Raw genomic sequence first — 14,017 nt, 5'->3', positions numbered from 1 at the left:
GGAGGGACTGAAATTTTTAAATCTGAAGGAGCTGTGGGAATTTCCCAGGAGGGGAGTGCAGCTGAGGAGCCTGGCCAATCCACACATTCACAGGCACACACACAATCACAGCGAGACTGCATGAAGAAATGTCATCTACTCTGCATTTTTCTAAATTTAGGCCCAGGCCGTGGCAAACTGATTTTCAATTTTCTGCATCTATGAACATATTGATGAGTTTAAATCGCATTTTTTACTAATTCACGAAGAATTGTTACATGGATTGTTACTAGGAGAAACAAAGTACAGAGATCCATTTTCTCCTCTAGCTTCCAGTTTCTTTCTTTCATGAAGAAGAACCACAGATACAGTGAAGGAACATCATCTTTTTATTCCCATAAAATATACAATATGTAGAATTCACAGGCTTGTAGTTCATTAAAAAGACTGAAAAAGTTTTGTCAATCCCTTTTAAGTTAAAATGACTGTTTTAGGACATTTTTTTTTACAAAAATAAAATTCTGCGTAAATGGAAATCCCTTTAAATTTTGGACTTTTTTACATTTGACCCAGTCAAACATTCAGCAACGGCTTCACTAAAATACTTTTTTTTGTTCATCATCAAAACACTCATAAAAAGATTGTTCAGCAGCAAAAAAAAAACGGAAAATTCAACAACAGGATTAAATTGTTTAAGAAATGTGAATCAGTAACTGGTTTTTGGTCACCAGTAAGAAGAAATGTAACAAGTGTTTGTTGGTCATTTGTAGCAGAAATACATTTTTTGTGTTAAGAATTGTTTGTAGCATGATCCAGTGTTTACATTCTTTCGACTACCGTAACTCTTCAACCGTTTACGGACTTAACGTCAATTCCAGTGAATTCTGAGCAAAACAGCTTTGTGTTGATATGCAACACCTTACAATAGTGCAGTGCTTACGGAATTAATGTCAGTCGATTGATGAAAAGTGTTGTTGTGCAACGCCTTGTGTTGGTAATCTGTTGCATTTTGGTGCAAAGCCAGTAAAAAAAAGAAAATCTGCTTTTCTCCTAGTCAAAATGACCAGATTCACGCTTGATGGTGTAAACGATCAAAGACTGATGATAGACCAAAGAGCGTGTGTTATCTCTGGCCTTGAAGGGTGAAAACTGAGATCTGCTTCAGTTGATGCTCTTCAGCTCCTTGCTCTTGTGCTTCAGGTGTCTCTTCCGCATCCTGATGATCCACTGTATGGTCAGTTTGGCAAAGTTGGCAGCTTTGAAGAGAGCCATGAAGACGCCGCAGAGGATGGCGATGGAGCTCCAGGGGTTTGCGGTCACGACCTTTTTGGGAACGGAGGAAGTTCAGCACAGAGAACTTCCAAAGAGCCGACATGTCTACTGTCACACCTACCAGCCGGATTTCCTGGATGTAGGGATCCCGCCACTCAAAGACCACAAAGAAGAGCTGGTCGGTTTGTTCCGTTCGCTTATCATTGAATTTGACAACAGAAGACTTGAAGATAAAAAGAAAAGGTCACTAAAGCACAGACTGGCAGACAGTCTCATCTCCATCATGTGATCATCTGCCCACCTCCTGCCGAAACTCAACACCTTCTTTGGTTTTTCCAGCCGTCTTCACCAGGGACATTTTGACCCAGGTTCTGAACCCCCCTGAGAAGGTCCAGGTGGAGTAGTTCCTCTCACAGTCCCTCATGAACTCTGACTTGTCTTTACTGTAGGATGAGATACAAAGCTGCTGACAGACTCACTCAGACTTTTGACTGATGTCATGATCAGCTCCAAGAGAAACACATTCATCTACATTCTTTTAAAGGCAACAATACAACAGATGATTTGTGATGCCTGTGCTTATGAGTTCCTTTTGTTGTATAAATGCAAATGTCAGTCTGATGTTTAACATCAAAACCTGAACTGTTATCAGTAGAAAAATAGACACATGTTTCAAGTAAAATAATTTCTAATGAGTATTTTGAGTGATTTTAATTTAAATAACCACAGAAATTTATATAAACAGAAATCTCATTTATTTTTTCATTACTTTACACAGACTTCCTTCATTTAGCTCCAATCATTACTGATCAGATTCATTTTGAACCACAAGATTTGTCTCCACACCGTTTCCCACAATGCTTTGTTTTGTAGTCATATTTTCTGGCTGTAGGCATATGGTGTTACATTTCCACCATAAGTCCACGAGCGTAAATCAAACTCCAGGACAGTCTCCAGGCCTGCTCCTCTTCTCCTGCACGCTCGTGGGAGTATTCTTACGCTCCTGTGACCTCTCCTGCTCCTAAAACTAGTTCAGCCCCCTCGTGGAGGACTGTGCACTCGTGGAGTTTCTCCTGCTCGCTCCTGTGAAATCCGCGAATCCAGGAATTCTGGTGTTCGGACATCAGCTCTAAACAGTAATTTACTAACATTCTCCATCTGTTCATCCGAAACATAACATGGAGCGTGCGCCTCATTTCAGCTGCTGTTCTCGCGCCGCCACTCCTGGTCGAGTCAGGTGGGGGTGACCAGCCCAACAAGTTAGAAACTAAGTGAAAAGTCCCATATCAGTCCCCTGCCTGCTTGAATACAGTAGCGTGCTGCTACCATGTAAAGGCCATGCCAGAACATTGGTGGGACAATAACATATCTACACATGACATATCGGACTTTAAAGAACTTTAGAAATATAAATAGAAAAGTTTTAAAATGCACAGCACATTTGGTGTGTTCTTTTAAATGCTGCCGCAGATAGTCAGTAATGAATCTTTCTGGCAGCTTGTTTAACAGTAAACCATATTAAAACAGCGAAAATAAAAACATTCAATGTAGTTTGAAGGGCTTTTTAGGGGTGTATAAAAAATCGATTTGGCGATATATCACGATATTTTGTTTGACGATACTTGTATCGATTTAAAATGTTGACAAGATGATATTTAATTATGAATAAGGGTCCTTCACGTCTTGCTTTTGTTTTTTCACCTTAACTTCCGACCACTAGTTGGCAGCACACGGAGCTTCTTTGAGCAGCTTTACACCGCGACCAAAACAACAAGATCTGTTAAATGTTTGGTCAGCTTTGCAGTTTTGGTTGTTATGAGACATATACGACTTAGTTTCGACTTGGAATGGGTACCAAACCAAAACTCTGTGCCACGTTGCTGCCAGTATCATATTAAGACGTGGATTGCGATGCCTCATACTCAGACAAGAACGAGTGAAGCAGGGGAGCTGGAGCGGGTCATGCACGGATCCTCCATCAAAATGCTGTCGGCAAAGGGAGCAGAAGTTCTGCTGAACTTCACGGCTATAGATTCTAGTTCAGACACCTGATGGATTAGAGTGTTGTGAACAACGCTCTGAAAAAGAGGGAAATTGTTCTGGTACAGTCTTGGGATATATCGCGATACATGTCGCATGTATTGGAATATGTATCGTATCGCCAGACTCTTGCGTGGAGTTTTTACTAATAAATAACGCCATATTACTGTGTGTCTGAGATGACCCAACCTCGCTTGCATCTCACGGATGAGAAGCAGACATACGTATGTCACAGGCAGTCACTGTTTTCATCAGAGTTCAGCTCTTGGAATATGACTACAAAGTCAGGCTTTCATGAAACAAAGCTCTTTCACACACGTGCCCTTCTATCACACACTAACTTCACGGGGTTTGTGTGCATCCTGTCACACACTCACTTTTAATACATGAGTTATTTCTCTGAGCATTTTTGACCTCACAGGCTGTGCCTTCTCCTACCTCTTAGTCAAGTCACTGAACCTGGCAAAGAGCATGTAGGTGATGGCGCTGAAATCCTCCTGAGTTTCATTCAGGCTGAACTGCATGAAGATCAGCTCTTTGTTTCTGACATCAGACGGCCCCCGGACCACCACAGCGTGTTTCTGCAACACAAACATGCACTTTCTGTCACACCTGGAAGTACAGTTGGGCAATGAAGTTTTTAGTTAAGTTCTCCCACTTGTGAAGACTTACAGAAAAACCAGACAATGTGATTTTCTGGATTTCTTTTCTGATTTTGTCTGTCGTAGTTGAGGTAAACCTATGATGAAAATCACAGGCCTCTCATCTTTTTAAATGGGAGAACTTGCACAACTGGTGGTTGAATAAAAACTGTTTTCCCCCTGTGTACCTGTGCACGAGTGCCACAACTGGAGGAATACAGATTCAAATGAGAACAGGCAGATAGATGCAGAACAGTCATTTCCATTGGTTCACATTTCTTCCAGTGTTTTATAGCTGAACTTTAAATATTTAAATGTTTATTTATCATGCGTTAAAGATCAAGTTTGACTTCAGATTAACCTTTTTTTAGCTTTAAATGTATTAGTTTTCATTTTTTTCAGAATAATGTTGTATTTGTTGTTGTTCTTCAGTTATGTTTAATAAATTGATTTAATTAATCTAATCAAACACATTATTTTGGTTTATTTAACCCTTTAACTACCAAAAAAATAAATAAATAAATAAATAAAAAAAAAAAAAAAAAAAAAAAATCACAAAAAAAAGGTATTTTTTCCATTGCTTATTGCCTTGGTACGGAGCTCCTAGAGACATTGAATTAAAAAAATAATAATTAATTAATCCAAAAAATACGTTTTTTTTGCCTAAAGATACATAAACTGTTGTCCAGATTTTTTTACTTCAATATTTAGAAAAAATAAATCTGGATAATAACTGGTGCGCACCAGATAGTATTGATTGTTTTCCTAGAAATTGAATAAAAAAAAAAGAAATCTAAAAAAATACTAAGTGGTGCGCACCAGTTACTATGTGTTGCACATCAGTCAGTGATTACATTTTTTTTCTTTTACTTCAATTTTTAGGAGAATTCTTTTTTTTTTTATTGTTTTTACTTTCATTTTTTTCTTCTATGTCCCTTTTGAGGCTCCGTACCTTGGGGAGTAATACACACAATCAATATTTTAAAAAACATGTTTTCTGAATGCTCCCCAAAGTTTGGTTGAGCAGGTGTTTCTATGATTTCCTGTGTTGCTCTTCTTCCCATCTCACCTGGGTTGCATTGGTGAATGGGCCCACGTAGGTCACGTTCCTGAACTCACAGTCTCCTGGCTGGGGTTTCCCGGGGTCCACTAACACCGGGATGTAGTCGTGGTAGTGATGCTTACAGCTGAGCAGCTGGGCGTTTCCCAGGAACAGAGCCACACCTGAGGATTCTCATGTTAGATTCAGCCATCAAGAACGGTGGAAGAAAATGTGAGGCAGAGTTTTAATGATTAACAGAAGTCATTAATCATTAAGAGATGAAAGGCTCCTCCCACTCAGAGGTATTCATTTAATAAATGGTTAATGAAACAAAGCAGTAAACAGCACCTGAGATTCACTTAATTTTTAATAACTTACTCATAACTTTCCTTCAGCTACACACTGAATTAGTTAGCACAGCAAGTACAGATAGGCTCTTTAACACTACACTACATAATAAAAGTATTTTCCAAACACCACACGGAGAAATGTTTTCCATATCTCCGGTTGGATTTTTCCACAGAGGAGTCTGGAAGTTTCCAGAGCCAAAAGGATTACCAAAGCAGTAGAAACATGATCCATTTTAACCTCCATGTACGAGGAGATTTCTACTGAAGCCAGGGTATCTCTCCACTAGGGGGCATGTAACATTGACTGTATATGAGAACCGGACAGAGTGAGTGTGACATCACCCATAGAAAAGGGATTACTTCCAACAAAAGGAAGTCAATTCAGTCGCCGTTCTTTCACGAAATGAACACCAACTCTGTCAGTAAGCAGTGATCCAAGTCAATCTGAATAATCGTTTCTACGGCAACCACTCACGCTGATCAGGAGTGAACTTGTTGGAAGGTCACACCTCTTGAACGGTTAATATGAGACCACATCTTGTATTTTCTGGACTATGTAGCGCATCTGTATATAAGCCGCACCCGCTCTGTTTAAAAAGAAGAAGAAAAAAAAAGATATACAAGCCGCACCAGACTATAAGCTTCAGATATCTATTGCTATGTTGAAAAATTAGACATTTACTCCAAAAAATTTTGTACTTTAAATGTATATATATGTACCTTAAAAGATTCTTTCCAAACAGTGTGTGTTCTATTTGCTAAGCCTAGACTATTCTTCTTTGCATTGACTTTTCGCCTATCTTGTTTTTGATTCTAATTCCGGTTAGAGCGCCCCTAGTGGTTATAAAAAATCCACACAATAGCCTCACCTTTGTATAAGCCGCATGGTTTCAAATCTAGGAAAAAACTAGCGGCTTGTAGTCCAAAAAATACGGTACTTCTATTGAAGCACACGATTGGTCAGTTTATAACTTGAATAACTAGCATTATATCGTGACCCAGGTGAATACTCAATTCTGATTGGCTGCTGGGTGGGGATTTAAAAGTTAATCCACAGTGATAATGCAGACCTAAAAAAAAGAAATAACAAAAATAAAGTACTGAATAACAGTCAAATATTTATTTCTTTTTGTAAGTGACCATGATATAAGCAGGATAATGCCCTTTGAAATGTGCATGATCAGAAATTAATACACCATGGAAGCCTAATAATGCATCCTTTGAAGGGAATTATCCCTTACATAAAATAAAATGAGGATTATTAAGAATATTAAAAGAAGAAGTTTGTAGCTAGAATTGTTATTCTAACATATAGAATGAATAATAACTGTTTATTTCTCTATAGAAGTTTTTTGGATTTTAGCTTCTTGGAACCAGCGTGTAGTTCTTGTTTAGAACACCAGGGGGAGGGGTCACTGAGTCCACTTCTCATATACATGTACAGTCAAGTTTTAACAGTTAGGATGATACATATTGACTTTGATAGTGAAACATTGCAGCTCTACAACTGAAACAAAAATGTTTTTAGCCTGGTTCAAAATCATAGTCCTCCTCGGTGACAATCTAAAAACTTCACTTGAGGATTCATGAATTTTAAAGGTAATTTTTGTTTTTTTTTATTGTGTTTATATGGTCATAGTAAACTTTGACAGGTTATCTTAAGCGTTGGAAAAGTCTCAGTAGGCACGTTCCAGATCAGTCAAGTCTGACCACCATGGCAAACAAACCAAAAGGTCATATAAGGACGGGGTTTGTCCATCTTATGTTTGCTTTTTTTCCTGTTTTTTTCTTAGAGCTTAGCTTTGTTGTTTTGAATTGACCTTCTTTTGCGTGCAACCTCCCCATGTCGCTACGTCTTACTTCCACCCACCAGGAGGAGAGAAGGAATCGACTTCTTTGTATGTGACCGACATGACGGGTTGGTTGAGCTTCTCCAGGAAATCAGAGATGGTCTGGTAAGCCAGGAAAATGGCTACAGCGGTCAGCAGCAGGTAGACGAATATCAGCACCACAGTGAGGACGTTCTTCACGCAAGTCTTACTGATCCTCAAGGAGAAGCTGCTGTCACTGAGACCTTCCTCTTCTGCAACACAAAACATGAAAACACAGCAAGAAATGACATGTAAGAGTCTTTACGGTACAAAAAAGGTGACAGAGAAGGACTTGAACCTGCTGATACCTGGGAGGATGCTGGAACCGGGCTCCTGAGGCTCTTCATCCCTGGTCGCATCATCAAAAGAGTCCTGAGAGGGGCTGTTGTCTTCATCTTCCTCCTCCTCCTCATCAATACTGTTGCTGAGCTATTAGAGAAAAAAATCACACATTAGATTTCTGGAAGCCTAAAACTACATAAGGTAAAATAAAATATGGGGTAAAAACTTTAAGCAAAAGTTTTTGAGAGTCAAATGTTTACCTCTAAAAGACTTGACCAATTCCCCAAATCATACCCCCAGTACATTTTTGACATTTTATGAAGTTAATTTATGAATCTACTGTGTTCTGATTTAGAAAACTTGGATGATTAATAAAAACATCACACCGATTTTTTTTAAATTGTTATAACACAATGCATTGTGGTCTACAGTCTCCAATCAATTAAACATCGATCATTGACTGTACATGAGAACTGGACTGAGTGACCCATCCCCCTGGCATTCCAAACAGGAAGTCGACTTGAAAAGTGAAACGTAGAAGCTACAAGCAGAACAAATTTAAGGCCCAGATAGAAACATTCAAGACTTTAAAGGCTTTTTAAGGCATTGTTTTTCAAATTCCCAAATTCAATGCTTTTAAAGAATTTTTACGACCCCGCAGGAACCCTATCTATTTGTGCGTACATCCAGTTTTGTGTGTGTGTATCAGGAGATTTGTGCATACTTTTTACAGATTTGTGTATGTAGTTAGTCTCAAGCTGTTGTAACTTTAAGTTGTACGTGTGCAAATTGTATTTTTTTCCCCCCCATATTTTTTGTAGATCTTAATACACAATTGTAAGTTATGCACAAAATGTATCGAATCAGAGACATACAAATCCAAAGTTACGAACGAATCAAGAATTATTATGCACATATAAATCGGGGTGAGACTATTTTCACTCCATACCTCTGCAGAGAGCTGTCCTAAAAACAAAAGCTTTTATTTATTTTTTGCTAAAACCAACAAAATCATAATAAAAGAGCGCTGGGAACACTTTTACAATAGATATTAATAGTTGGGTTTCAAAAGAAAACACCTAAAAGTTTGGATCCTTCCTCGGTCACATGACGAGGTGAGCCGGAACATTCCCGACTGTTCTGAGGGGAAGAGAGGAGAAGCCTGACCGTACCGACTGATAGGGTTTGGGCTGCCGGTTCCCGGGCATTCCTCCGCGGATGGAGCTGTCCCGCTCCTCGGCTGCAGCCTCTTCTACCGAGCTGTCATTCCCGGGACGCGCTCGTCTCGGACCCGGGTCTGTGTGGGCTGGGAGGGAGGAGCAGTAAAGACCCACCCCGCTGTGATAAAAAGCAGAGTACAAGCTACATCAAAAACACGGAAACACATGCTTCCTTCACGGACCGCTCCGCTTCCTTACAGCCTTTTCTTCCTCCTAATGCTGCGTTCAGGTGCTCTCTCTTTGAGAGTGTGACCTACTCAAACTAAAACTTTTATAAGGGATTCCAAATTAATCTTTAACGAAAAACTGAATTAAGTTTGGCTTGGAAATACTGAGGAGCTAATCAAAATGGGGCATTCAGATAACCTCTGTTATTTATATGAAGAAACTATTTAACACATTGGTTGTGTCCGAACATATATACACTCTATGTGTCCGAATTCCCCCTAACCACTACATAGTGTGTTCACCTTTTTCTAGTGCTTTATTTATTAATGAAGGAGATAGTATATAAACAGTATACAGAACAATGAACAATGGAACATAAAGCCAGGGAGTGTTACATGCAATCAAATAATTAGCGAGAACATATATTAACAGTTTTTAATGCCTTTTTGTTTGAGGAACCACTTATCCATTTCATATAGCAGACAACATCATTATAAAAATGAATGAAAATCGGATTTTTATTACTATACTTGCATCTGTGAATAAGAAATTAATAAGTTTATTTTGAAGTATGCATCTTTTTTAAGCTGTTTTCTGAAAAAAAGAACATATTTTCCCATTTTAAGATAAAGTCCTTATGTATATGATCAATGATACATTTGTTGAAGTCCTTCCAAAAGGACCTGGTATGTGGGCAGATCCAGAACAGTCTCTGGGTGGTTTAAAGAAACAATTTACATCAATGTTCCCTTTGAACTTGGACAGGATAAAACTTGTGTATAATTTTAAAAGAAACTTGTCGTATCTTTTTCCTTATTAAATATCTATTGGGAGAGGCCCAAATCTTTTTCCAGTTCAGGTCTTTCACAAAACTATTCCAATAAGAAACGATATGAGGAACAGAAACAAATTCTTTCTGGAACAAGGTACGAATATTTTTATTCTCTAGTTTATGATTTGAGAAACAAATTTTCCCTAAAAAAAATTCCTTTTTTTCTATTTTCCTTTTTTTTCTCACTAGATTAGCAAATAAAGACAACAATGCATTGCGGTCGAACAAAAAAAATTGCTTAAATGTATTTTTTAAATAAACCATCCACATTTTTACCATCAGAACACAGTGGTATCATAAATAAATGACTCGAAATTTTGGTATTGATTCGATTTTGACTTTGGGAATTTGGTGATGTCATATTCGGGGTTTAGGAAAAAAAATAAAGAAAAGAAGTGAGCATCATGTCCTGGGTACTATATAGTCCCGCACATATTTTTTTTTAGAAGTTAGGTTAGGGATGGGGGGGTCGGACATAAGAACAACCTACGCTACAGTTCTGTCAGAATTATTTTTATTGTGATCTTTTATACCTTTGATAACTTCAAAAAATATTTTTACATTTATATTATGAACATTTAAGTTAAACATATAAACATTCCCATTTTTTGCTTTGCCACCTGATTTTTTTTAAATTAAATGTTCTGTCTTGCAAAAATATTTTCATAAATACTAAATTAATAGCCAGTTTTAGTTTAAAAAACAAAAACAAAAAACGTTTTCTGGAGATTGTCCGCAAATGTTCCGACTGCACTTGAACGCAGCTCCCTGCATTTGAATTTGCGGTGTTTCCGCATGATCAGAAGGCGCAGATTCGCCGCAGATCCTGCTATGGAGACCGCCCGGGCTGGTCTCCTGCTTCTCCTCCTGTCGGTGGCTTCGGCTGATCGAGTCCAAACCAGGAGAAGTGAAGCACCTGTGCGCTTGTTCACCGAGGAGGAGCTCCGCCAATATGACGGCAGCGAGGTGAGAGGGAGGTGCTGAGGCCCGCGCGCTCTGCGCATGTGTGGTAACCGTTCTCCTCTGTTGGGTCGTTTCAGGAGCACCGCCCTATTTACATGGCAGTGAAGGGGGTTGTGTTTGATGTCACCAAGGGAAAAGGTGAATTCAGTTTCATTTTAATAAAAACGTAAAAACATATAAAGTTTTTAAAACTTTTTTTTTTTTTTTTCAATTTTGCAGAATTTTATGGCAAAAACGCTCCATATAACGCTTTGACAGGCAAAGACTCCAGCAGGGCGGTGGCCAAGATGTCCCTGAACCCGGAAGACCTGACCTCAGATACTGTAAGTTCAGTCCTGGGTGGAGACTCAACACCTGATACTTTATTGCAAAAGCCCCACAAAGGTGTGAAACACAGATTCACGTGAGTCACATGAACGTGCCACGCCTGATTTCATCACTATAGTCCTCCCCTCCAAGCCATCAGACCCCAGCCTGAGCCTGGCCTCTTAGTGGGGGTGGTGGGTGTCAAGGGGTCACATCCAGCTTTCTAGAACTGTAGCTCTTTATCCACCCACGGGTAGAAACTCCGCCTCCTCTGTCCGAGGGACGTACGCTTCATCTTTTCATCTAAAATCTCCTTTGGTTTCCCTCTTACCTGCAGTCCTTCCATCACATGACACTCACTGCTGACGACTGCTAAACCTAATGACCCAGGAGAAAGTGTCTGCTCCACAGCTGGGGGGTTACAGATCTGATTCTGTCTTTGGGCCACAGAAAATGTCAAAGCCTCCCTACAGACCAGTTCAAAGATACAGCAGTGGAAAGGTCAAAGGTTAAGCTCTCATAAAGATGCAGAAGTCAACAGCAAAGGCTTGTTTTGGGGCTATTGCTGTTTTTAAATTCTGAAACAGGTGCCAACTTCTTGTCGAACGGATGGAGAGGGACTAGTGTCCATTCAGATGAACCTCTGGACCAACTTTTGCAATAGAATAGCACCAAAATGACAATTATGTAATTGTAAAAAACAGACCATTCAGTATAAACATCAACAAACAATTTAGACATTTACTATTAGTCAAGTTTCAACTACTTTAAAAACTCACTCTGGAAAATACAGTGTTTTTGTTGTTTATAACATGTATTAGTAGCTTTTTTCTGATAATAGAGGACATATATTGAGAACATTAAACTCAAAGTTGCATTTCTGAGTATTTCTTTATTCATATTGTCATGAATCAGAAGCTAAGGGATCCACTTACAGTCAAATAGATCCACGTACGTCTTCGTTTTCTTCGTCTGAGCTGGAACCTGGATCAAAACTGTGCGCCTGATACTTCCAATATTGCTCACTGTTTTTGTTTCACCATTAACGTTATGCTGGCCACTTAATTAGGCCCACCTGTCCAACTGCTCGTTAACGCAAATTTCTAATCAGCCAATCACATGACTACACTGACATGTAGACATGGTCAAGATGACCTGCTGCACGTCAAACAGGGCATCAGAATTGAGAAGAAAGGTGGTTGAGGGACCACAGTGTACCATCCTCTGATGCTACTTCCAGCAGGATAAGGCTCCATGTCATAAAACTGGAATCATCTCAGACTGGTTTCTTGAACATGACAATGACTCAAATGACCTCCACTGTCACCAGATCTCAGGCCAATAGATCACTTTTGGGATGTGGGGGAACAGGAAATTGGCATCATGGATGTTCAGCCAACAAATCTGCAGTAACTGTGATGCTGTCACTCTCTGAGGAATGTTTGTTAAATCTATACCACCAAGGATTAAGGCAGTTCTGAAGCAAAAAGGGGATCCAACACGGTGCTAGCAAGTCCATGTCCCCTCCCGCCAAGTGATTTGATTTTGGGCCTCTGGGATCTGCCATTTTGGGGAGGGGTACTGTGAGGATTGTGGAGTTTGGTTTGTTGTGTTTTGAATTGTCTCTCAGTCACATCAGTTTCATGCTTGTCATGATTCACAGCTGTCTTCATTTCAGTTAATTACCCTCCGTCTATTTAAGTGTTTGGTTTTCAGGTCATCTGTTCAGTTCAGTCTCCATTTTTTGTTACTTCATTGTTTTTTGTCATATTTTGGTTAATTTATTCAATGTTTTAAGTTCCTGTCCCCAAGCCTGATCTCCAGCGTTTGGGCCCTCCACCACCCATTCCTGACAAATGTGTCACGTAGGCCTAATATTGAGACTTAACTACCATTAAAATCACCACTTATCAGTATAAATTCTCAAGTTCTGACACAGACCTGTCAAATATTTGCATACATATTGATTTGTCTTTGTCTCCCTTGGTCAGGATGAGTGGTATTCACACCACGTCTGTTGCATAGTCAACCACCCTTAATTCATTAACTGACACACCGATGAGCAAGCAGCATTTTCCGCAGGAAATTTGTCTTTGATCATGTATCATAATGGCAACCTTTTGGCTTAGTGGTCGCCATGTCTGCTGTCCGGTAAGGCATTGACCTATGAACCTGCACATGTGGTCTATGGATCTATACTCAGACGGCTTGCAATGTAACATTTAGAAACTCTGCATGACTGGTGACACGCCGCCTCAAACTGTCATAGCTTTTAGAGCTTAGCTCTGTAAGATGTTTACTCCACAAACAAATATGTTGACATTTATGTGTGTTGCAGACCGGCCTCACTGAGGAGCAGCTGCAGTCCCTGCAGAACATTTTTGAAGGCACATACAAAGCCAAGTATCCCATCGTGGGGTACACTGCATCCCGAATCCTCAAGGCTGATGGAAGCCCCAACCCAGACTTCAAACCAGAGGAGCAGCCTCAGTTTCAGATTAAAGATGAATTCTAATGGTTGCACATTCCAGAATTAAGCTGGGTTGTTGTTCCACACATCCACAGACCTGATCTAAAACCTCAAAGTTTGGTTAAGCTGGAGAACATTCTTTCTTTTTTCAGCTCTGGACTGTGCTGCTGTAAGCTCCATGGGCTTCTTACTTCTCTCTTAAGAACCCTGATGTTAAATCCTGAAAATAAAAACTTTATGGAAGATTATGGTAAATGCATTCATATGAAAATAAGGAATAAACATTTACACTCTTATTTTCTTCGCATTTAGTGTCTTATAAGAATTTTTAAAGACCCACTGTTGAAAATCATGTTTTTGGTCTTTTTAACATGTTCTTGTGCCATTTTTCTAATAATTGGAGGACATATATAAAGAAAATTAAGGTTTAAATGCATTTCTGAGTATTTATTTATTCAGATTGTTGTGAATCAGGAGCAAATTGAAAATTCAGTTGGAAAAAGATTGTATTTGTTACGTAGAAAACTTCAATGAGCGGGCCTAGTCCGTTCCATCCTGATGCATCTCTTTGCAGACAAAAA

General features: G+C 39.3%; 2 protein-coding genes across 2 annotated transcripts; one reads left to right on the top strand and one right to left on the bottom strand.

The window, feature by feature from the left end:
* Nucleotides 1-345: 345 nt before the first annotated feature.
* On the bottom strand, nt 346-8,884 carry pacc1 (proton activated chloride channel 1). The gene is made up of 8 exons (XM_024269013.2): nt 8,650-8,884; nt 7,504-7,624; nt 7,195-7,407; nt 5,002-5,156; nt 3,730-3,872; nt 1,553-1,694; nt 1,373-1,474; nt 346-1,302 (listed from the first exon to the last, which is right to left on the bottom strand). Exons 1-8 carry the CDS (start codon nt 8,683-8,685, stop codon nt 1,141-1,143), a joined length of 1,074 nt encoding a protein of 357 aa, XP_024124781.1. The 5' UTR covers nt 8,686-8,884; the 3' UTR covers nt 346-1,140.
* A 1,240-nt stretch (nt 8,885-10,124) lies between these two features.
* On the top strand, nt 10,125-13,732 carry nenf (neudesin neurotrophic factor). Its single transcript, XM_024269020.2, has 4 exons — nt 10,125-10,663; nt 10,738-10,798; nt 10,880-10,983; nt 13,305-13,732. Exons 1-4 carry the CDS (start codon nt 10,493-10,495, stop codon nt 13,479-13,481), a joined length of 513 nt encoding a protein of 170 aa, XP_024124788.1. The 5' UTR covers nt 10,125-10,492; the 3' UTR covers nt 13,482-13,732.
* Nucleotides 13,733-14,017: the final 285 nt, after the last annotated feature.

This window comes from Oryzias melastigma, linkage group LG22 (genome assembly GCF_002922805.2).
Source record: "Oryzias melastigma strain HK-1 linkage group LG22, ASM292280v2, whole genome shotgun sequence".
In the NCBI taxonomy this organism is placed as follows: domain Eukaryota; kingdom Metazoa; phylum Chordata; class Actinopteri; order Beloniformes; family Adrianichthyidae; genus Oryzias; species Oryzias melastigma.
This window is presented reverse-complemented; position numbering and strand designations above follow the sequence as displayed.